The 26,102-nt window shown below is 42.7% G+C and overlaps 1 protein-coding gene across 1 annotated transcript; it reads right to left on the bottom strand.

Annotated features, from left to right (window-relative positions):
- Nucleotides 1–4,142: 4,142 nt before the first annotated feature.
- Nucleotides 4,143–18,650, bottom strand: LOC306749789 (neurexophilin-1; the record flags this gene model as incomplete). The annotated part of the gene is made up of 2 exons (XM_079233117.1): nucleotides 4,143–4,916; nucleotides 18,594–18,650. The coding sequence occupies 2 exons, from the start codon at nucleotides 18,648–18,650 to the stop codon at nucleotides 4,143–4,145; spliced, it is 831 nt and encodes a 276-aa protein (XP_079089243.1).
- Nucleotides 18,651–26,102: the final 7,452 nt, after the last annotated feature.

Here is a 26,102-nt window from a genome sequence, read left to right as displayed (position 1 = left end):
TGATTGTTGCCTGCAGTGTCCCTCCTCTTTGTGTGTCTGTGCACATGTTGCAGTATGTGTGTCCCTGTACATCTTTGACCCAGTATGCATGCTCTCACATATTTCACATTAACCTCAATCCTGCTTTCTTCCAAATTAGATTTCCATTCTTCTGTCTCCATGTTGACTTATTTGCCTCCCTTTCATCATCTCCGGCAAGGTTATCCTGAGGCAAGCAGCACTTTTATGGGAACAAGGGGGCGTAGAGAAGGGGTGGAGGGCCTGGCTTTGCCGGCAGCCATGCCTTAATCGATCTTGTTTAAAGGGATGTTGTGAGCTGAATGTTTGAACCCATGCCCTCGTTAACAGTTTGGAATTAAATTAAGAAGTAGTGTGAATTTAATGTCAATTACATCTTAAAAGGAACGGAGTACGAAGATGTGCAACGAGGAAACAATGGGGGAGATGGAGTGCTAATTAGGGGAAAGAGCTGTGTTCATGCATCATTCCAGTTGAAACATTTCCTTCCTCTCCCTCTCAACCCCATTTTCCTCTTTTTTTTCCTTTTCTCTCTGCATGTATATCTGCAAGTGCCCTGAGCACAAAAAAAGTCACATCTTTTCTTTGCCGTTGGCAGTGGCACACAGTATGGGTATGCAAATATGAGAAAATAGAGACTTCAGCATTGTTGACACCCTCTTCCTCCACATGAAGCACAACCAGATATAAGAGTCAGTTCCTCTACAACTGAAGTGGTTTAAGTACTTCTGTGTACTTTATTGATTTTTAGAATGTTGAAAACCACAGTAATTGCCATCATATCATCCATACAGTATATCATCCACATGACATAGAGAAACAAAACCATGAGGAACAAAAAGTTAAAACAGACGACCTCCACTGTATGACCCACATTTAAATACAACTTTATTCAGATCTGAGGACTTTTAGCTTTTATATATATATAATATATATATATATATATATTTATATATGTATATTTATGTTTTTGACAGTTGGTTTCACTATTCCTTGCTGAGGGGACCAGTGTTGTCTTGCAGTCTCGAAGGCCAAATATCCACATGTCTTTTGGCATCAGATGGGTCAACAGTAAGGCTGCTGCCGTGACAACACCGCCCATCCCACAGCAACATGACTGTTTGTTAATCAGAGTCCAGCAGCCTTTCTTTAACTCGCCCCGGAGAGAGGCGGAGAGGGCGAGAGAGGGCGAGGGAGGGTGGAGTCTCCATAAGAGTATTGCTGTAAATCAGAGAGAATCAATGAGAAGCAGAGTTAGGGCCTTCCTCCCAACATGTAGCCCAAGAAGTGTCCTGGTTGTCTTCTACACGAGTTCAGTGCCGTGGGCTCATGTTGCCCATGCAGCTTTGATTCCAACATGTGTGAGTATCCAGCTCCTCACCGGACGCCCTGCCAGAGGCGAAGAGAGGAGTATTGAGGTTACTGAGGCGTATCTGTGTCGGGCACTCCGTTGGCATGCTCTCGAGGAGATTTCGTGTCCTCACAATCCAGGGGCTTATGTAAAATGCTTTGAACAGACGGGAGGGAAATACCTAAACCAGAACATCTTAAGACTGTGTGTGCAGACGCATTTGTTTGATGGGATATAGATATAGAGAGAAATAGATAGATAGAGGACAGAGGGGAGTTCTCGCTGCTGATGTTCAGTTGGCCTGGCATTAAGCTCACAGAGATTAGCCAGCTCAGCGCAGCGCTGTGCGCAGGAGGGCGGGCTGAGGAACTACCCACAGCGGGGTTCAACGCCAGGGTAAGGGAGGTAGAGAGGGCGGGGAGGCTTAGGCCAGTGAGCCGAGTCACACACAGGGAGAGGACAGCGGTGCGACGACGGCGGGACATGTGTCTGAGTAACATGCGTGGAGGGGAAAGGGTCAGAGGGAGCTGGAGAATGAGGAAATCAATGAACAGAGCAAGAGGCAGCGGCTCATTCATGCTGGTTGATGTGCATTTTACAAGCTTTGTATCTCATCCAGCAGACAGGACTTACATCTATATTGCATGTTCCACTGGGACTCTTTATGCATGTTTTCAAATAAATACTGCATGACTGCGACGTGGCAGGAATCAGAATCTGCTCAAGCTTTCTCATAGTCTACACTCTTTAGGAAAGTCCCCTCTGTGAGGATGTTGATTGTGAGACTCATGAAACAATCACATGCAAGAGGAGACAGAGGTTTGACTTAGCCAGATGAACAGCCTTTAACAGACTTGTGAGCTGCTGCCATGTGCCCTGGGACACAAGTTGATTCGGTCACATATAGAGTGGAGCTACGCCCCTGAACGCCACCCCCGCAACGCAGAGCTTTGATGTGCAGATTTACAGGTCTTTGTTACTATCTTTAGCCCTGCGACTTTGTGTTTTCCCTCCTACTCTTGCTCCGCAATCTCACACAGAGCAGCCAAGGCGATGCAATTATATCTGGCCTCCTGCTCCCCCACCACCTCCACCACCAGCAGGAGGACGGCTTCATGGTGACCGCTCACTGCCTGCCCGGGTCCACTTGGGACATTGCAGCGCAGTCCAGGCCCAGTGTGCACAGGTACTGGCTAAATCCCTGACATCACAGCACATTAGAATCAAACCGGTTACTGTTTAATGACTCTTCACACCTGTCTTGTGACTGTGCTCCAAAAAAGTCATTGTGCCCTCTCGCCAACAATGTGTCAGGCTATAATTCGTGGCTCCATTGTGCACTTCTCTCCGCTAGTATTGTTTGTGAGAGCAACATGAGATGGGCCAGCCAGTGGCCATTTATCTTAATGAGAGCAGTTAACTCTGAGCTGAGCTTTGGCTGCCGGCTTCACTCAAAAAAACAAAACACCACTGTGCCCGAGAACGTCCTCTCATCCTCCTACTTGATTTCTAGGAATACGTCTCACCCTCTCGTTGAAACCTTAATTAGTTCTAAAGGAGATTAAATTATATGTAATTATTATGATAATATTTTCATTTATTCAAGATAACGGGTCGACTTTAGAGAACACAGTATTTGTCGGGAGAGAGCAATCTGCCTCACACAGTCAAAGCTATCAAGGCGTGAAATCAGGAATCCTGACGGCAACAAAATGTAATCTTTTTCATACAGAGGGGACAATAGAAGGAGCTGCATACTCTAAGTCTCCTTCTCCACTTTAATTAAAACAGCTCACTGAATCTCTCCCTCTCTCACCTCTCTCTCTCTCTCTCTCTCTCTCTCTCCCTCTTTTAAGTATGGAGGGCCAATTTTATCTCTATGCAGAATCTAGTTATTTCCCTCGCACTGAACTTGTCTTAAGCCTTTGCCCAGAATCCTTGAATTGCTTTTTCTTGCAAATTTGTATAATTTTGTTCTCTCCCTTCCTCTCATCCCTCTTTTACTGAAATGCAGTTGTCATGGCTAAGAGATACATTGTGATTTGATTTGGCGGGCTGCAAACGTAAACGACATATTGACAATGGACAGCGATGGGTAGGAAGAGGAACTTGATTTGGGATGGACTTATAGTTCACATCTAAAAAAAAAAAACTTTTAAAAATACTTTGATTGGAACCTCAATGATCGTGTGGCTGGTTACACTTTACATTCATCTGCGCTCTGTGAGAAAAACACACTTTGTGTACAGCGTGTGATGTGAACTGCTGTATGATGTTTGTAATACGTCTGAATTTGTATACAACACTCCAGTGACTCGTATCGCAGCGTTTAAATGAACGCTTTCACTGAAAATGCGGCCTTGTGACTTTGCGAAAGAGAGCGATATAGTAAAGGGCGATTAAAAGGACATTCAGACCACATTCACAAATGACTTAATGGAAGAGGGAGTGAGCTGGCGAGAAGTTGGCATTTAGAAACTGGATTGAGGTAAGAATGTGCGTGTTTGATTTCCACTACCAGTCCAGTTAATGAATGCTGCAGTTACGCATTCTAAATACCTCATTATCTGCATACTGTCGTTTTTGTTTTGCATATATGTTTTTACATCTTACAATAGTCAGGCTACAGAGAGTTTATTTTAAGGTGTCTTGCTGCCTCAATGGCATTAAGGAGGATTCACAGCCCTGGGTTTCTCCTCATGTGATGAAGTCCCTCCGACTCACCTCCCTTTTCCTCTCCTCTCCCCTCCCACCTCTCCTCCCCCCTACAAGTCTAGCCCGAGGGCAGGTAGGGCATCTCGTTATGGTAGTTGTAGTCCGGGCAAACCTTCTGGACCAGGCGGTAGTCCGTACTGTAGAAGGAAATATAGATACAGATGACCTTGAAAGGCTTTGAGCAAATCCAGGACACGTGACTCTGAATCTGCTCCTGGAAGCAGGTCTTGGACGGGTCGTAGTTGCACAGAGAGGTGCGCTTGCTGCGATCCACTTTCTCATAGTCCACACGGCAGTTGAAAATCTTTGAGTCCTTAGGGTAGACCACGCTCTGGCGCTCCAGGTCAAACTCCACCGCCTTGACAGGTGGCACCAGGCTGACGGAGATGTTACCCTGGCCCGTGGAGTTGTGGCGGAAGTAGACGCTGAACGTGCCGTTACCGTGGTCCACAATCTTGCCGGTGATCAGCAGGTTAAGCCTCACCGTCTTGATGTTGGAATAGAAGTCTCCCCAGCCAAACATCTTCTTGAACTTGCCGGTCTTGACGATGGGCCGACGCTTGACCCTGGAGCTGGAGGCGTCGGGTTTGAGCAGGTCGCTCCCCAACATCTCCCAGAACTCCTGTTTGGAAAACTCCTGCTTGGAGAAAGGGACCGGCGAGCGGTAGGGCAGCTCCAGAGAGGTGGTGTTAGCAGCTCTGCTCTTACTGTGAATCATCCAGCGGCTCAGGGGCGACAGGGGAGCCTGCCCGCTCAGAAGGCCCACCGTCTTGGAGGAGTCGTCTGAGGATCTCTTGGGGCTGGAGGAGTCGTCTTCTTGACCCAAGGCCACCTAGAGAGAGGAGGCGGAGGTGGGAATTGAAAAAGAAAATAGAGAAAGAAAGTAGGCAGTTATCAGTAAGGTAGAGGACGTGGACAGAAAACAAATTAAAGGCTTAATCAATACTTAATTTACTGTTCACACCGTAGTGGTAGTAACCGTGACATTCTATCAATGTTATATATATAAATAAATGGTGGACATTTTGCAGGTATTGCTATTATTACATTCTTTTGTTTACCATGAGAGAAAATGCTTCTTTATGTCTAGTTTTCCCGATGCCAATGTAATTCCCTAAGCCCCCTGGTAATGGGATCGTATGCCTCCTTCGAGCTACTTGAGGCCAAAGAACAGATTCAAACAGAAAATCCACACCAAAACTTAATTCACATAAAGTGCGTTACTCCTGTGGTCTTGGGCAGTTTAATCAATATTTGTGAGGGTGGACAATTTTCTACAAAGTCTATAATCCTGTAAAATACTAAGGCTCTGTCATTACAAAATGCTTTCTACGGTTGTTTCTCTGACAACAGAGGTTGGAGGTTGATTTATGTTCTGGATGAACCAAAAGGAGCAGAACTTCTTTCTACATCATCATTTTAATGTTTCATCCCATTTCAGTCAAATTAAGTCACATAAGGTCACTTGAAAACCATCTAATTGGAGATAAATTGTTCATGTACATGTATAAAATCTTAAAGGAGGAAACTCAAAGTAAAGAGCAGACTAAGCCGTGTTGCAAGCTTTTTGCTTCTTTGGCACTGCGGTGTGAGTCTGAGAACAGGGGAAATTATTATTGCCTCGAAAGGTTTGGTCGGAGGATCAAAGTGTTTGTGGAAAGGGGAGGTGGGGAGGCGGGGGACCGAAGAATACAGTGTAATGTCCAATTAAGACTTTTTTAATTAAAGAATCTGTATCGGCACACACACACAAAGCTGTCAGATGTTAACATCAACTGAGGGGAGAGGAAGGGGAGTGAGGGAGATAAGACAGTGCTGCTGTGCTCAGCAGTAGATTTGAACAGTGTGTGAACGTAAGAGCAAAGTAATGGGTAATTATTTAACGGTAATGATCTATTAACAGGTGGCTTCTGTCTCATGCGCCATAGAAGTCAACGGCATTATTGTGTCCCTTGGATGTGGCAGTGGGGAACACACACACACGCACACAAACACACACGTCGCTTTTTGAATTTTGAGTTGTAAACGTGAACAATAAGTGATGCAAATGCGGGATAAGTTTGTGTATGTGCGCTCTGCCCGTAGAGATTTTAAGATGATGCATAATGCATGCACTCCTGTCTGTGCTCTGATCCATCTACTGTCTTGGCTGCCAGGGCTTCCTTATACAGGCTTAGTCAGGATTATTAAGTCTGACTCATTTTTATTCTATTTTATGCAGGTTTTTCAATCCAGCTCAGATTTGTTCACTCACGCTGCAGTCAGTCAGCGATATTGATTGTCTGTCTCTCTGAAAACATGTATTTCCTTTCATAACAACGTGTATCGCATTTCAACTGCCTTTGCGAGGATTCCCGCTGATGCGGTTGCGGTCTGGAGTTTGGACTCAAATGAGAAGACCCTCTTCTTCCTCTAATCTGGCTCTATTACCACAAGGGTGTGAGAGGCCAGACACTCTCTGCTCTAGTTACCTGTCTGCTGCTTTGCTACACTGCCGCTCAGATGGCCACTAGCTGCCTTGATGAGGACTCCTTCCTCTTGAATTAGAGAGTTGTCATAGCTTCTTTGAGAATCCCAAAGTCATTCATTATGAAGAAGAAGACAAAATGGAAGAGCTGAAGACATATTGATTTGAATCTTTTCAGTTGTATCTTTTGTTTTTTCAGAGTGGGAGTTGAGGCCGGGACGGATGACTTTGATGACAAATACACCATTCCCCACAGCTCTTATTGAAAGACTAGTTTGTTCACAGGACAGAGGCTAGCGCTCTGCCTGCCTCACTCAAGAGGCCCTGCGGTGTCCGACAAAAAAGGAAAAATATGTCACCATGAAAAATATGTCACTCTTCATTTCTATAACAACTGCCACTTGCTTTTAAGATCCTGATCATTTTGCCAAAATCGCCGCTTGTCTAGAGTGACTCTCAGATGGTGCCAACACTCGTATCTGAGCAAAAACATATTGCAGAAAGCTTTGCAGTAGCTTGAGCAAGGCACGCCTCCCTCTCTTTTGAACAGCCTTCATTAGAAAGCCCGAGAGGCCCGGCTGTAGTATAGAGGGATGAAGTGAGCATTGTGCTATTGTTGAACAGAAGATTTAAGTCTGGCACTGCTGGAGGTGTCAGATTCAGAGTGCAGCATCATTGTCAAAGACACATTTTAAAATGAGCCTAATGTCGCTCTGAAAAAAAGAACGGAAAATGCAATTATTACTGCAGTGAGAGAGCAAATACTGTGGGGTGTGTCTTGCTTTTAAATGCAATTTTGGTTTAATTTCTACAGGTAAATGTTGTGTAGTATCCTTTTTTAGATACTTTTTGAAGATTTGTAAACCCTTAGAGAGTAGAACATGTGACCTCTGTGAGGTCACAGAGGTCACATGTTCTACTGTAGCAGTTAAGTTATTTTTCATCATTAAATATTATAAGAATCACTAGTTTTACACTCCACTCCGAAAAACTGCATACTGCTACAACTCTCTCGCCACTCTGCATTTAACTGGGGAAGTATATGAGGTGTAAGATTTAACTCTCAGCGTGCTTCCCTCCTTCCACTTGTGCAATGCAAGCAAGATGAGATGGCATAGGAAAACACAGAGTTCGCTGTTGTTTTCACAATGTTACACAATGAATGCATTGCTTCACTATAGTGGAATATTCTCACATTTTAGCATGCACACCTCAACATTGTTTTGTTAACAGTTAACAGCACTAATGTGGTGTGCTTTGGCTATTCATACCACCCACCTGCTTTCATATTAAAAAACAAAGTACAATAAGACATCCTTTGATGATGCACCTTAAATAATATCTATTTTTCAGATACCCGTGTTGTTACATTAAAAAAAAGTGTTTAGTAGAGTTTAATACATTTAGTATATCGAGCAACTGCGGCTTTAATGTCAGAGGTTCCCTCTGCCATAACAAAATATACACCAACTACGATGTGTAACATTGTAAAATGTTGCTTTTAAAGTCCAGAAAAAGTTACATTCAGACTAAGTTTGTTTTGTTTCATGAAGCTTGGCAAGATGTATCCCAGCTTTAAGTACTGTAGGCAAAGTGTGGGCGATGGGCAATCAGGTCTTCTTGAGGGGGCGGAGGTTCGGGGTGATTTTGTCATTTGTCATGTGCGCTAAGTGAGTCAGTGAAACGGCTGGAGAGGATGGGAGGTGGCTGCAGGCTCTGTCGCTGTGGTAATTGTGAGTCATTCAGCCTCAGTGAGCACAGGCCCCAGGCCTCTCTCCCAGCAGGGAGGTTGGAGGAAGAGAGCGATCCTCACAAGCCTGCCAGCTCCACAGGCAATAATCAGCCTGTTACAGTGACAGGTACACCGTTTTAACCCCTTTCCCCCAGTGCCAGAGGCACACTACGGCCATAGTGCAGCAGAGAGATCAGGGAGCCACTTAGCTGAAACCAGTGCCATAACTCTCACAGAAGCAGCGGAGGAGTGACAGACCAGTGTGTCAACCACAGGATGTTGCTCCGAGATTAGACTCCCACTCCAGTTTGATCATTCAGACTATACTGGTTGAGTTCCTGGATTTGAACGAGGGTTGCAGACATCCCACCAAGAGCTGCACACTTTTTACTTCAAAGACGTGGAGACTGGAGATAAAATGATGATTGGTTAGTCAATCTAAAAATATTTTGATTGTTGAGTCATCGTTCATTCATCATTTGAAATTTTAAATCAAATTTATTTCATTTTCAGATTGTTGGTTGGACAAAACAATATTTTTTGAGAATTTTGAGACATCACCTTGGGTAAATTATTAAAAATAATTAATTAATTAAAGCATAATTTAACAGTACTTTTTTATAATAACAATGGATACAATTATCATGCTCATTGTTAAATTTGGTCGGTCAAAGTGATGACAATCGTCATATTTGCAGTTCCCCTCAGATTGGCGTATGATTGAGTGTCTCTCAGCTCATTCTATGTTTGTTTTTTGACCCCAACAAGCGTTGAACAAGTTAACATAGCGGAGCATTAAGCAACCAAAGAGCCAGATATTTCCACGAAGAGTTGGTAGAGACCAAACTAGAGCTAAACAGACAGAGAATATTGGATTGACATCAGATGGCCAGAAACACCAGTCCAAATGAAGGCCAATGTTGCTCTATACATAGACAGCCGTTTTTTAAAAAGTTCAGCGTATTAACTTACAAAGTGACGTTCCTTCTCTACCTCGTTTACGCTGCCTCCAAATGGTCAAAAACACAGCTTTTGCAGATGAAAATAGGATTTTGACTTGTACCTGTAATGGTATTGTATATTGTTGTATTGTATTAATGGAGTAATGAATCAAATATTTATTTCACCAATGTGCATTATAAATTGAAATGTGCAGTCTTTACAATGTTGTCCCAAAGTTATTGCAGATATAGGCCTAATTCACGAGAAAATATACAGATGAACAACAATTTCAGCTCTAATGGAGACAAAGGTTCTATGTTTTTTTTTCTTACTGATATTTCTATTTTTATTGTCTTTATTACCACTTTACTGTTATATTTGTATCACAATAAGCACTGATCAGGTAAATGGCCAGTAAAAAGACATCTCGAAATGTAAATAAAAAAATCTATTTAGTATATGATCATATTTAAATGTTTAGGTCACATGTAACAATACAATTCAACATTTACTTCATTTCTGCTTCTTGAAATTTAAATCTTAAAGAACTTCAGATTATTAAACACATGCTTACTAGACACTGTACTATATGTATGTATTTGGTGTGATGTTTAAAATTGTATTTGTATGGATTTTATAATCTGGATTAAAGTAAATGAATTGATTAATACAGAGAAATCTTCCTCTGGAGCCACCCAGCAGGGCTGAGAGCCTTTGCTTGTCACGGAGATCTGACAAGTTCAATAAGCACTCCATTTCCCTTTCGCTGTTGAGTTGAACATTTTCTTCATCTCTAATATGACATCAATTTTTAATTAAAGACCCAGGCAGCTCCGATTTCTTAAGTGTTCGTCAATGCTTTATTCTTTTTTTTTTTCTCTGTCTGCTCTCCCTGTTTCTAGATCCAATATGCTCACTGCAGGAGACTTCTCCGTTGCATGATTAAAGTCTGAAAATGGCGGTGTGCCCTTATAACTAATTATTCTTCTGGCTAGTGAAGAAGAGGAAAAAAGGTAATTTCACAAGAAACAAGCCATTTGACTCTTGATGAATAATTTACTCCGGCTTCTTGGGGGTCACTGGGGCTTAAATCTGCAGTCAGAGAACAAACTCACGACACTGATACTTTTTATTCTAAACTCTTGTCCCGATCTATTCTTTCATCCTCCACCTGCTTCCCCAGCTCATTTTGGACAGGTTCAGTTGTGTGGTCCCAGTGGAATTGGGCTCATTTCGTATGCTCAGAGAGCAGCCGAGCTGTGAATTGACTATCAAACTTTTTACATTGCGGGATATTGACAAGTTGGCGGTGCACGGATGGAGCAGAGGGGACTGTTCCTCTTCAGGTTCTCCCCAATTTGGCTCCAGGGAGAAGGAAGCAAAGCATGCATTGATGGAGCCGAGCTGATTGAAGCGCTGCTCCAGCATTCACACCTGTCTAGTAAAAAGCCGGAAGGACGCTGCTGTTGTCTGATGGAGGTTCAGGTATGAGAAGCTTGAATTGCCATCTTATTGTATGACTTAATACTCCAGTCTTTCTGTTAGATTTTGACACCTGGAGCTTAAAAGCATGAAGACCTGAAGAGTGACTCGTTTCAATCCCCAACAAAAAAAGCAAAAAAGTGTAACTGTGTGAATGGGCTAACACTTAAATTATCACTGAAAGGCCATCAGTGGACGGCTTTAAATATGGATGTGGTTCACATGGTGAACACGGATGCAAAGCGTCTCTCATCGGTTTGAAGCTTTGCTCAGCTTTACAGGATGCAACATATAGGAATACGATACGCCACACAGCTCGGACAACAGTGAACCAAACTAACACAGCAATCTGCTTCTTTAGCTGAAGTCAAACTTTTTTTCTGTTTAGCAGCAGTATAACGGCAAATGTGAGCAGGGAAGTGAAATCTGATCACAAGTGCTTACTTGTCAAACATTTGACACGCATCCTGACAACAGATGTGAACTGTAGTCCATCTCCACTGCATCAGGCCGTCATCAGATGAAACGGCTTTGTTCGAGCTCTTCAAACAACCTTTGTGTTCAAGATTAAAAAAGACCTTCAGCAATCACTGCTTTCTCCAGAAAGATGATGGCAATTTTTCAAATGTGTTAACGGAATGTTGTGTGCTGTTGTTATCCTGCTACTAAAGTGAGGACGTTAGGATGTTTGGCCCTATATAAGAACGTGACTTTGACACTGCATACTGTGGTCATACTGCGAGTCAATGCTGGTTAACAATAACCAGGCTGGTCTCATCCAGCATTCGCATCTAAACCTGCGAAAAAGAATGCGCCCTAATTCGTAGATATTCCACGGAATGATAGGTTGCATTAACCGAACAGCAAGTTGCCTAAAAACCAGACCATAACTACACAGGTAACAGTGTGAACATGTTACTTTTTAATGAACTGACAAAAAGATCGGTTTGCGCTTAAAGGTCAGCGAACCTTTCCAAATAAATAGAAAACACTCCTCACAGGATGACTGTGAAGTGCATGACTGCAAAAACTGGAGAAATAAAGGTTAGGATAATTGCTGTCCTTTATTCCTAGGAAGTACGGTCATTCAGAAATGACCGTACTCTGCAACAAATAAATACATGTTCCTATTATCCATTTATCATACTTGAAACAGTACTTCTTTCAAGCTTGGCCAAATCCCTTTGGCTGTGCGCTGTTTTAATTGGAAACTCTCCAAAAGACCCCCAGCGGGGCTTGTCCGGACATGTGCACCACTCTGACCCTGAAAATCACTGTACCGTCACTGGGCAGCACGCTGGTGAACTGCACACTACATGTTCATTCACGCAGAACAGACTGTTTACAGATTGTGAGAGAATATAAATGGGCTTTTGCTCACCCGGCCTCATCCTGATCTGGTATCCAGCGGCTCCAGTCACACCATGATGAGGTCAGCGTGAACCTCGGAGCCTGCGGCATCAGAAAAGCCTGCGTTTCCTCCTGTGTTAAACTGCACTGACAGCCTGATGTTCCCCCTTCAAATAAACCCACGTCCCCTGGTCCCACATCGCCTTTCTAATATTGTTTGGATGCCGACTTGAAAAGATGAAAATTTCATTCTATATTGACACTTTCCATAACATTTTCACAATGCAGTAAAACAACTTTATTGTCAGTTCCAGCAGAAGCTCTCTGAAATTAAAACGTCTGTGATGGATTTTCCCACCCTTAGTTATTCCTTCGTGTGAAAGTCAAGCGCATCTTTATCTGGATCCCCCGGGAGTTATACCCACTCATTCTACCCAAGGCGACGAGTCATTTTTCTTTAAGCTGTGCACTGTAATCCACCCTCCGCTATCCCAAACAGCAGACGAACCTACAGATAGTCTTCCAGGATCTGCTCTCTCTCCCCTGCAGTCTCCCAGAGAGCAATGCCACAATAAATTGTGCTGGTTGTGAGAAGACAACGTATTCTGTCTTAGGACAGCCCGGCGCTTCACTTTGAAGGGCTGTCAGTGTGTCGGCGAGCGTACTTTCTCTCTGTCTGTCTCTCTCAGCCTCTCGCTGTCTGTCTCTGCCTGTGGGAGCCTGAGGGGGGAGAACAGACAGGCGCTCCCCTGCCGGCTTCCTCAGCGGGCGGTCAGGAGGGAAGGGCTGCACCTCTGGGGTCGCTCGTGCTGCGGTTGTGCATAACTCAAGCTGTTTTACACCACAGGCAGGAGGCCATGAGGTTGTCCATTACATCAGCAGCAGCCCTGCTCATTCGCCGCTCGTATTTATGTCGTTTTTTCTAAATTGCTCATTGTTGAGTTGGTTATTTGATCCATACAAAAACAGAAATCAATGTAAAGATTTTTTTTTTTGTGAAATAGCTTAAAACCAAATCATACAGTTACACCAGGTGTGCTGGTAGAGCCTATTAGGCGGCTTCAAGAGTACACGTCCAATTTAGTCAAACAAGTCATGCAGTTATCTGTGCTAACCAAATGAAGCGTATGTGGAAGTCTCAGCATATGTGGGCGTTCATTCCAAATTAAAAACGTTCCACGATTTCCCTCAGCCAATCATATCGTTGCTGTCAAATCTTTTAACTATTTCCTTCTCTGCTGCTGTCAGTTGTCATGTCAGTACGACCCTCCTCCTCCATCATATCCCGTGTCTCGTCCTGCCCCGTATCCCATCATCAGATCTTCATCCAACCCTTCACCACCACCACTAGTGTCTCGGCTCGACTAAGTCACGTCGGGGTCTATTCATCTTATCATGCACCATGTAATGAACTATTGTCCACTCTAAATCATGTCTCTGCTGAGTGGAATTCTTTCATAAATGTAGATTAACAATGAAAGGGGTACAAGCAGTTGGCATTCATAAATGTCATGGCCAAAGCTTTGAAATGATAATGTAAACAATGTGCAGTTTGAGGATACGGAAATAAATGGCAGCAATCAAGAACTATTTCTAAAATCAATATTTCTAAATAACTCGATTAATTCAGTAATTTAGTTTTATCGCTAAACTTTGCAGTATTCTTTTTTGCTTGTTTTGTCCCACTAACAGTCCAAAATGTGAAGATGTACATTTCACAGAGAGAAAAAAAAGCTGGAAGGTAAATGTTTTGAACACGTACTGAAACGTTTTTTTCAAATATGAAATATGTTATGTTATGCTGTTCAATAAATGGGCACTATTATGGTTACTGTATCATACACAATATACATCTGTAAGACATTTCTCCTGTAAATGATCAAGCTTTTGTATTTGTGTATTGTATGTACTCACCTAAGCTATATTGCAATCGTTATAACAATGGCTAACACAATTATTGAGCTACTCATGATGAAGATGACGTCATAACCGTCACTCTCCAATCAGCCCCTTATGGGGGGAAAGAACAGGACACATGTCGTCAGCACAACACACTGTTTTGTCTGCTTCCACTGTGGTTCTGCAGCCAAACTCTCCCTGATAATAGAAATGGGACAATTATGAATGCGTTTTGGGTTTCCTGCGTCTGTGTGGGATGTGAGGTGGCGAGTAGAAGCTTATGAGCTCTGACATGCAGATTGCAACAGTGATGGCAAAGAGGCAGACTCAAGAGAGCGAGAAAGCCCAAAACAAAAACAACAAAAAATGAATTCACTCTGCTGCTGCTGTCTCACATTTGTGTCTGCATGCAATATCAGAGAGTGAGTTTTCTCTATTTGTTTTCTCAGGATTAAGGTGGTATTTCTGCTTCGCTAGGGATGTATCTGGGTGGACAAGGTCAGCCACCCTGCCAGGAGGACAGGTACCCTAAGACGCATGAATCTAAGGCTTTGTGACTGGCCAAAACTGAGAGATGCAGTTAGAATTAGCGAAGGGCATCTGCTGATTTTTAATCTTCCACACAAATACTCAGGTTTGCACAGTGTGTGTTTGTGCATTGTTGCACCGTGCAGCTTCCAGACAAACTACTGGCACTTCTGCTTCGATTGTGCCTTTTGTTGTCTCAGTGGTTGAATTGCTATGTTACGATTCAAGCGTCCCATTGCAGTGATGCTCTCTGTACGGATGATGACAATGCCCTCTTTGTCATGAAAGGGAGTTTGGCTCTGTGTGGCTTTCAGTGGAAGAAAAAAGTTTGTATTTAATTGACGTGTTAAATAAGTGCAGGTTTCCTTGCTGGTGGCAATGTCAAATAGAGGGTAATGGTAAAAGTGGAAAACATACTGTCACAGCACTGTATCCCTGTGTAATGTTTTCTTTATATTTTCATGCACAGAAACCTTAGAATACATACAAATGTCTTCATTGAAATTCAATCTCCAAAAACCGACATTCTGTTCAGGGCTCCGGAGGTGAAATTCAGCGATCGTGCACGATGGTCAGCATCTGCATGTGCACTGAAAGCAATCAGAGGGAGCATAAAGCCGTCCTGTCTCTCATGGCCACAGAGAGGCTACCTGTGTGAAAGAGCAGCTGTGAGCTCAACATGAGGATGTATGAAGAGCCGAGCGCCCGACTCCCAAGCGATCTTCGTCTACACATGAAGGTTACAGCACATACAAGGGTATACTTATTTAATTATTAAGCTCTTTTGATTGCAGGCACGTGTATGAAACACAAACATTCACGAGTCCCGAGTGAAAAAATACCAGGCAACTTGATGAAGAAGGAATAGTTGCTTCGAGGAAAAGTGGTGTGATTTTGGTGTGATTGCAGAGGAGAAAGATTCTACGGTTCACCGGGGCAGTCGGGTTCAAGGCCCTGTTCTGTTGCACTTCATTCTTCTATTCGTAGTGATTTAGATTGTTGACCTCACTTCTCTCAGATTTCAGCAGCTGGCGTGTGGATCTAGATCGTCAACCTTGTGCTGTGAGCGGTTGAGCCATACTGCTGCAGTTGTAATTATATGTGGATTAGATGCATTTTCTGGGATGCTTTTGTGCAAAGGGAAGACAAAATATGTGATGACTGTCAATGAGGTGTATAAACCTCTGAGGCAGATTGTTTTAAGATTGTTTGTTATTCCTTTTTTTAGCTCTTTATCCATGCCTCCTCTCACTTCTCTCATCACCAGTGTGTACTGTACTTGCTCTAATTTCAATGTGTCAAATGCATTCCTCCGCATATTGTGTGAGCTCAGTTCACTTTGCATCTGTTCATTGATTAATAGTCTTTACAAAGACTGCAATTTTCACATTAAAAGTAAAACAAATCCATTCGTCGACATTGACAGAATAATCAGCAACTTGTTCTGATAATTTATTAATCGTTGAGGTGATTTTTCAAGCAAAAATCAAACATTTGATATTCCAGCTTCTTAAATGTGATGCTTGCCGATGAGCACACTTCATATATGTTTTACATTTTATACACCAAACGATGAGCCATTAATGATTAAATAAAAAAGTGGATTAATTGGTCATGAAAATAATCGTTAATTGCAGCTATATTTAACATCTTGGCTCTGCTTAACAAACAACTGACCGCGATTGAAAGGACACTAAATTTAAAACTATCCTCCTAAATATCCCACGGATCATTATTATCCTCAAATATGCATATGCAACAAATCCAGTCAGCTTGCCGAGCATCACAGAAGAAAAATAACTCTAACCGCTGCCAAAAATAAACATAATTTCTCAAGCAGTCAATTATGCAACTGAGATGGTTAATATTATTCACAACCCTCCATTCAAATACCAAGAATAATTAACATTTGAGACACATCATCCATCACATAAACAACAACCGGAGTGGCACCTTGTGTTAATAGTCATCTATATTAGCATGCATTTGGTAAAGGCCGCTCGGGACCCAAACCCTCTCTGGGAATTGCAGAGCTATTACAACAGAAAATCATCCAAATCGAATTTTAATGCATAGTAGGCTTATACGATTATTAATCACGAAGCTGTTGCATAATAAAAAGTTACTTAATGTATTAATTGCTCCATAATTTATCAATGTCACGGGGCTAATGAATTACCCAAGATCTCCTGCTGAGGGATGTCATGTACGTTTTTTCATAGATACATGGTCTATAGAGGGAGGAAAAGGCCCAATTATATTATCATTATCATTAGGCACAGACCTTTTGGGTTACAATAGGCTCGCCCTGCAGCTCCCCGAACCAAGACAACACAAGAGCCAGTGTTAAGCCTATTATCCCACACTCTTGTATCTAGTTATACAATGGCTGAAAAGGCACTCATCCCCCATATTTTAAGTCAGCGTGTGGTCTCTTCTCTCTCAGATCTGTTGAAACAGCTGTCTTCCGACTAAATAAATCTGTGTGTTTAGTCTTTTACAAGTCCTGTCTGTCAGACCTCAAATCACCAAAAGGCCCTGTGAGCACCTGAATACTTTAATATGAAAACCACAAGGTCACCCTTTCTGCGATGCTGACACAAACGTGTGCATCAAACAAGCACTCAACCTCACTTGAATATTTCCACTGCACTGACATTTCTTTTGTATTATTATTATTTTTTTGGAGCTTGCTCATTTCCTGGGCCCTGTGATGCTCAGCCCAGGGGTTTCCGAGCAGAAGGGTGTTCAAGTTTTCTCATGTGAATCAAGAGCTGATTTCTCATTAAAGCTGTTTTTTTTTAATAAATCTGCGAGTGTACATGAAAGGAGGAGTGGTTGATCCAATTTTGATAGTATGGTTACGTAATGTTGGAGATATTCATTAAGTCTGCAGAACAGTTCATGTTTACACATCTGGTGTTATAGGTCAGTGGAGGTCCTGAGGGACGGTAACACAGTGTATTTAGGTTAGGTTTTTAGCTTTACCTAATTTATTAATATAGCACAATAGAGAACAGAGGTTGTGATGATCATTTTCACTCACTTCAAAGTTATCTCACCACCCACAGTGAAAATCCTGTATTTAATCATATCTAACAAGACGGGGAGAGTCTTCAGAATAAAGACTGAACTAAGAAGAGCTGCTTGCCTCGTCTTTGTGAAGTAGTACTCCATCCTCTCTGGATTTTAGATCCAAGTACAACCATATGTGCATCACTCTGCAACCTTATGGTGCAAATTTCATGGAGGCTACAAACAAATCTGATGAGAATTGTTTTTTCTTTATTCTTCATTTTAAGCCAGATAGTGTACATGCATGGAAGCCCACTTGTTTCAATTGGCATATACATTTTGTTAGCAGTTCGGCTGGCTCACACAAGTTGTGATGAATTTATACCTCAAACTGGTGAAAGCTTTAACAAGAGTTTGTTGGTTCTGCCTCTTTTCTTGCTTCACCAAAAAACGGGAAGGTTACAGCTGCCTCGCAGTTTAATTGATTTAGACACATGTTCACTTTTCGTGTAATTATTTCGGTGGGATTTCTGACTTTTATGTGCCTTCATGTAAGCCGAACATGTCGACTACATGCTGGGTTAAAGGGCTGATGTGACTCTAAGTCACGCACACTGGAGATGGACACCGGCGGCACGGTGCGCTAAGCACGCGGCCAGCACGAGCGTCCGCTGGGATCATGGTGATAGCGCACCATGAGCCGAGCAGGGTCAACGTGCATTTAATTTACTTCGTAATTATAAGTTAGTGCCAAAATAGCACAGCACATCAGCTCAACTGCGTTTGGAAGCAGCGCATATGAACACATCGGGCGATAAGTATCTCTGCATCTCTGCTAGAAACACGCATGACCTGCACGTCTGGTGAAGTATCATTTTCACCAGCTCTCAATTACCGCTTGCACATGTTTTTCAGCTGCGTTTTTACCTACTTATATTCTCTAGTTTGTAAGTTTATGGCGCAAATGGGGACGCAGACACCTCGCCGTTCCTCATGACGCAGGTAGGCTTCGAGGTGGTTAACAAAAGGTAAATCGGAGCAGGACTCGTAAAGACTACAGCGTGACTTTCCCCCCACTCCCACTCTTTCCTTACCAAACAAGCGGTTCCGTTGAGGAGGAGCAGGATGAAGCCGCGGTTGGGACGCATCATTCCGGCGCTCCCCCCTCCCCGGTTACGAATATACAAAAATTAAAAAAGAAACTCCCGCACACGGGCTTTTCTTTTCCTCCTTCAGGAAGATGTTCTTCCTCCGGCACCGGATCCCTCTCGGCTGACGCACGGTCCCATGTCCAAGGCAGAGCTGAATTTCAGCTCCCACAAACCTAAACCGGTAAGAAACCACTTGGAGTCCCCCTGTTTGCCTTTTCTTTTCTTTTTTCTCTCTGTTTTTTTTTTACCAATCCCGGGTTTAAGTCAAATTAGTTGTGGTATGAGAAATCCATGAATGTGCGGTAGGCTGTTATCATCCATGCAAACAAACAAAGATATCCCAGCTCAGTGAAATGGGTTGACTGGGAAGTGAGTAGATGGTATCTGGTCATTGGTGCCAGTGGAGATCCAGGAGTGATGGAGCTGCAGCGTCCTGCAGAAACTGAGCGATGCTGAGACTGGCAAGAGCGAACACACGTTTTAACAGTTTTTACTCTCTCTCTCTCTCTCTCTCTCTCTCTCTCTCCTTGTGTGCCTCTCTCCTCTTTTCTCGTCACGAAATCTCTTCTCTCTCTCTCTCTCTCTCTCTCTCTCTCTCTCTCTCTCCCTGTCCCCCTCCCTTATCTCTATCTCTCTCCACCTACCCAGCATCTCCCTCGTTCTCTCTTTCAGACACTGTCTCTGATCTCATCCACTCAATTAATTTTGCTTACAATCAAGTAACAAACTATTACAATCAATAACCAGTATAGCTACAGAACAACACACATCTGTTCCACTTGTATGAGTGCATCTGCCTCTATTTTCCAATCCCTAGCCAAAATATCTGACACATTTGTTTTCAGCCTGTCTCACTAATCCTCTGACAACATTGTAGGCATTTCTCATCACCGAGCCTGTCATTAAGTATAATCATCACTATGGGCGGGAGGGAAATCTTTGATTGGGAAAGACTTGGTGCGTTTTGCTTGTCACACCAACACAGAACTCCTGTGTCAGATGGTAACTGAGGATGTTAAAGCTGCAGCTATACAGGAATGTGTCACAAAACCTGAGCCTCGCAATCACAATCGGATGGTTTGTCCTCCCCACAGGTCGGCCTGCGATCCGGAGCCCCGCTGAAGAGTATCGACGTTCTCCGTGAGCACCGATGAACCGGTGATCGTCACCTCAGTGGGGTGTGATTGATAAAGACTTTCCCCAATAACACGCAGTTCATTAGAAGTAGGTGAACGTATAGTGAAATGCAGGATTTCACTACGCAGGTCCCCTGGCTCCCCACAGCTCCATTTCTGCTTAATTAGACTCATAGATGAGTTTATCTCGCTCTTTCCATCTCGCTGAGTCTTTGCATTTGCTCTTCTTCCTCTGCAGCTTCCTCTTAAATCCGACAACCACCACAGAAGAAGAAGACCTGGTCTGTATCCGTCTGTCACCAGGTCAGGTCAGTCTTATTTTGTCTCAAATCAGCCCATCTTATTAAACCCTTTGATCTGGTGGTTTTTCTGCACCTGCTAATAATGCATGGGGTGTTATCTGCTCGCGCTTTTGTAAAAGGGTTAATTGATCTCACTTCAGGGGTTAATTGGCTCGAAAGGGCCGAACGCTGCGGGACCTGACCCCCCTGGAGGGTCAGGGTCAGGCCTGAGGGTCACCCGTGGAGATGAGGCCCTGTCAGTCCAGTGTGACGAAGACATCAAAGAGTTTGGCTGCAGGGAAGTCTTCAAGACGTCTGCTCTCTCCCACCCATCCGACTGTGTGCACACACAGAATCACTGCTCATTATGATGCAGGAGATGCTGATGAAAGATGGGAATGAGCTCATCGACTTAGGAGGTTGCTTGATCTATCTCTCTCTCTCTCTCTCTCTTTCTTTTTTATGAGATTATTTCAGAAGCTAAACGTGTCTCTGTATAATGCGAGCCAGCCTCTTCAGTTGGCCAGGGTATCAGGGAGCTCTCTGAGAGGGGAAACAGCAAACCTATAAAGGGAGATCCGCTCCCCGGCCCACAATCTGAAGAAACAGCAACTACAATAAAACGCCTTTTAAAACGGAGCGCGTTCATTCATACACACACTTTCATTCCTGCACATAATTATAGGGTCATAACTCAGTCTGTATACTCTCTTGGGAGGAGCCAGACAAGCGGCTGCTATTTTTTACTCACTTGAAAAAAAAAAACGGTGTGCTAAGATACCCATCATTTGACTCCCAGGATCGACTTATCTTATAATGCCGTTCATCACCATGACAAATAGGAATGCATGTTTGTGCATTTTCTTTTTATTCCGCTTTCCTGCCAAACTCCCAACAATTGTGCTCAATCATTGCATTGCTCGACACGTAATCCTATTCCACCGTGTAATTCAGTCTGAATGGGGAGCTGCAGGCAGCAGACAGCCCGGTGAGAGACCCGGACTGCAGGGTTCATAGATGAGTATTGGCTGCCCTCTTGTGTTTGGTGTCTGCCCTGCAGCCCCAGAACTGAGGCTCAGCTTCAGAAGTGGTGGTACTGATGGGTGATGGAGGTTCTGACAAAGGGTCAGTTTTACCCAAACGTTGAATACTCCAACTGGTATTTTAGCGTGCAGATAGTTTGTGTTTTATTTGTCCAGGTTTTGAGATATCTGTCAATTACATTTTTTTGTTCTGCTCCCCCTAAACAAAGGAAGTGGATTTCATTTATGTTGTGGTGCTCACAGCATTGCACACTTACATTTAAAATCCAAAAGCAGCATCTCTTTCCAGAATAAGTGTTCTTGTTACTCTTATTTGTAGAAACCTATTTCAACCGTTTGAGCACTCAAACTTATTCCCTGAAACACACTTTCATGAACACTTTGTATGATGTAAGAAAGAAACAATTACAAACATGGAAGGAGAAAAGAGGAATTTTTTATTCAGTATAAAATGTTGGACTTATTTAAGTGACTGATAGTTTGTCTTACAAGAAAAAGACCAACACACTCTCCTTTTCATTGAACAACTTGCTTCTCCCATTGCATATTCTTAGCCCAGGGTTATCCTTACTGGGCTGAGAGTTGACCCTGGGATACTTTGGCTAGAATGTGACTACTCTTTACTGATTGGACAAGACAAAAAGTGATGCAAATTCCATTGTTCACTCAAATCGTTTCACACAGGCAATTTTTAGCCCTGTGTTTAGTTGATTTTTCAGGGATAAGTCTGCAATCTGGAGGCTAAAGCTGCTCCAGATCCGGGATCCGAGATCCCTGGACTAAAGTCAGGGTTATCACATTTGCAGAAGATTCAGAGGATTTAGGGCTTCGTGGGACATTTTAACTGGGCCTATTTCTCCTGTAAAAACTAGATCCAATAAAGAAAAAGGATGAGTAGTAATTTGTAAATGCTTTACGCAGGACAAGATGGGTTACATCCATTGTCATTTGGGTGAAGTGCCCTTTAAATACCCCAAACGAATCAGCCCAGTGAGTCAGATTTACACATTCTTAATTTACTTTTTGTTTACATTTTTCTCATGTAGCGGATTATACTTATAGTTGCAGATTGCTCTAACTCTCTGTATTTATATGTGCTACAGATGTGCTTGTAGTTTGAATCAATGCATTTATCCAGATGTGATTGAAGAGTGAGTAATATGTGTGCTCCTGCAGCCACTAGGGGGTGCTGTAATCAAAGGAAACCAGTCGTCGTTAATGAGCCCTTCTGGCTCTGTGGACTCCTCTCGCACCAATAACCATCCATCAAGCATGGGAGACTGATGTCTGACAACAACAACAACAACAACAACAACAACAACAACAAGGTGTGTGTGTGTGTGTGTTTTCTTGCTGCAACTGTTTCCTTTATTGGGAGAAGCACATTGGCTGAAAGGAAAGAGATCTGTCTATTTCTGGCAGCTTTGGGTTTAGGACATATAGATCGTATCAAGCTTCAAGTCTGGAACATATCTATCTTGTTTCAGTGTGACTCAATCCTGCACCATCTGTACACCACAGTTGTAGCATGAGAGAGTGAATTCACTGGAAAGACATGTCAGATTAACACTAGTTACTTTCTCTTTCCATGTCCCATCCTTTTCCACCACTCTGTCTTAGTCTCTAATCTCCAGATATAAATATAAGAGGCACTTCAAGCTTACAATGGACTGATTGAATCTCCATGAGCTGCCCTGTGACAGAGCAGTCAATCACTGTGTCCTCTGCTCATCAATGTGTTTCTTGAAAAGAGGACAGGGCACAATACGAGAACGGGTCAGGGGGGAAGTAGGACTGATGACAGACGCTGTCATTAGAAATATAGAGGGCTGAGGGATGAAGGGAGGTTTAAATGTGGATTGAGGGATGAAAAGAGGTCTGGATGAATGGAGGAGAATCAAATCCCCAGCTCTGGGGAGGTCCACACACTCAGGAGCCATTAATCCTGCACAGATCCTCCTTTTCTTTATGTTTCATTTCCTCCTTGTTCCTCGAGAAGAGAAAAAAAGTCTTCAGTTTTTTCCATTTGTTTGGCTTTCCCGTAATCAGCAATATTCTCTTATCGACTGTTCAATCATTAAGTTTTGACTATGGCTTCTGAATTTAAATGCTGTGTATATTTTCTCTCCCTCGCTCTCACTAAAAAACATTCTCCTTCTAGCTTTGATTTGGGATCTGATGTTAACTTTAAATGTACCACAACGAGTTAATTGAGTTGCAGGAGGGAAGGGATACACATTTGGGACTTGTCAGCTTTATAATTCCCCCTTTTTCTTTCCTTATTGAAGAGGAGTGGATTACTTCCAGACCTCGACTAGGAGACTCAGACAGAGAGGCAGGTTCCGTTGAAATGCTTCTCCAAATCGCTCCAGCCACACTCGTGATGTGATTGTTGACCAGTCTGTTGGTCCACTTTGGTCCAGACAACAAATGGGTCGCTATCAAATTTGGTATAAATATTCATGGTCCCCACACAATTGGAGACTTTCCCCCTCTACTTTCACCCAAGTCAACACTTCAGTTAAAGAAGGGACACTTCTAACTACATGTTTCACGCCAGCATTATAATATCCCATAGTTGTTCTCATTAATGTAAATATGCCACTTGTAGGCACAGCATCTGCTTAGCAGGCGTGGAGCTGAGCCTATAAACACAGCTGAGAGCTGTCAAATTTCCGTTTGGAGTTCGGCTATAATTCAATGAGGGCAGACCAATTGGAAGAATAGCACAAATGATATATTGAGAGTAGCAGCAGAGAAAGGCATACAGATGTAAAGCATCTTCATAAAGCATCGTCTGAAGAAAAGAAATAGGACAGGAGATTTCCAAGGCAGTCACTATATTGTAGTGGGGGATCTCTCGGCACCTCACGATTCGATTCAGAGGACTACGATGCCGTTATCGATTCATAAAAATGTGTATATGATTTATTTTATTTTTTAAATCGCTGCATATTTGTAATGATTCATAATAAATAAATAAAAAACTTCCATTATCATTTATTATAGAATAGAAGAGATGTCTCAACTGGAGGGTCACATTTCCAACAATGCAAAGAGAACCAACAGGAAGAGAAACAAAAGAATGTAAACAAGATGCACGTGTTTTACGTCTGTTGTCTGTTGCGTTCAGGGGCAGCGGTAAAGAATTGTCCATTCCGGTGCCCGGTGCTACAGAATTGTTGCAGGCGATCGTATCGTTGAGAATTGAGTTTTGAATTTCCGATTATTGGATTTTCTGCATCGAGGCATAATCGGTCAAGAGAGAATTGCGATGCATCTACAAATCTATTCTCCCTCCACCCCGAGTACATTGTGGACTAAGTGACGATCTGTCTGCTGAACATCACCTTGCAGTGCGCCATCTTGAAATAAAAAAGTGTCTTTGTCTGGGAAACAGGGGTTTGAGATGTGCACCTCAGCTAAAACTCGATGCATAGACCTCTCTAATTGAGGAGTTAGCAAGAACCGTCAACGTGGCAACCTGTGATTGCTGACTCAGCAGTTATAGTAGACAGCAGCAGAAAAGCAATCTTAAACTCGATCTAGTTTGCCACACTTACCACGTTAAATTGTAGGTAAATCTGTTTTCCCTCAAATAATAATAGTAAATAATGTTGCTTTGGAAGCAAAATGCCTTCCACCTTTGGCTATATTAGCCTGATGGTGAGAGGATTTCCAACTGCCATCCTCAGACACACACAGCTGATTGATATGAGCTAATTAGTGCACATTGACACACATACACACAAACACACAATGGGATATTATGTTTTCCTACGATGCACATGTTTTATTGAATAACTTCTCTTCGAATATCAGACAGTGAGATTCTACCTCTCTTAGCCTCTACTATAGCTACTCTATAATGTTATTGCAACATTTGTTTTTGCTTTTTTTGTTGCTTTGCATATGTCTTACTGGATGATACAAAATAGTGGTGTCTCGTTACTACACGTGTGATGGACTTTATGTTTGGCATGACACTGAAATAAAAATAAGCTAACTATAGTTCAGCACATTGTTGTCAGTGTATAGAGATGGTTGTTATCTGCTAGCTACAATTTCTCACATTTTGATAGCACAAGGAATTAATGATAGTATTGATGTTGTGAGCCCAACGTATCGTTTTGTGTCCCATAACACATTTTAAATGTTTTTGTGGCCTCTAGCTGTATAATAAAATAGATTTATGTAACTTTGCATGGCTGCATAGTGTTCTGTGTGCAGCCTATGTTTCATTGCTTTCTGTACACAGTGAGGCATAAATACAGGCCCATAACATGCACATAACTCCTGAAGCCAGACTCTCATTTTATGGCAATAAAAGGCGCAAATTGTTGAGAACCTGCTTTCACTGACGAAGCATCTAAGCTCCCCAACTGACAGTCAAGCAGCCAGGATGCTGCTGGAGGTAAAATAAAGCCAGCAGATGGGCTCTCTCAGTTAAATATGCCAGAACAACCTGGAAGTTATGGTGTTGGGGAGGTGGATGAAAGGCCAGTTGGCTCCAGGAATGCAGAAATATCATCATTCAGATAGGGTCAGAACTTGTAAAAGTAAGGAACTTTACCAAAGACGATTAAAGCAGGATGAACTTTTGACAAAGCTCAAAGTCAGGCGGAGGCTGACAAGCTGAGAGTGAGATACCTGCATGTGGCCACACTACATATTTAGATACCAGCATGGCCTACCATCAGGCTGAAGTTATCATAATATATATTACAATCTAAGACTGATGGTCTATTTTGTTTTCTGATGTGTAATGAGAGCCACATCTTCATCGATCTGGAAGCACTGGGATAGACTTTTAGTCTAGTTTCCTTAACACTTGTCAGAAAGCGAAGACAAATTATAGTTGTCGGTTTCTCTGAAAGGGGAGAGTGAAAGAAAAGTAGGTGGCAAGAGTTACACGTTTCTCTGTGGGCTGAGAAAATTCCTGAAACCGTTCAGGCTAATAAAACCCGGAAAATGTCAAATGCTTTGCCATCA

The sequence above is a fragment of the Taurulus bubalis genome (assembly GCF_910589615.1).
Source record: "Taurulus bubalis genome assembly, chromosome: 17".
NCBI lineage: Eukaryota > Metazoa > Chordata > Actinopteri > Perciformes > Cottidae > Taurulus > Taurulus bubalis.
Note: the sequence above shows the minus strand (reverse complement) of the source record. Positions and strands in the feature narration are given on the sequence as shown.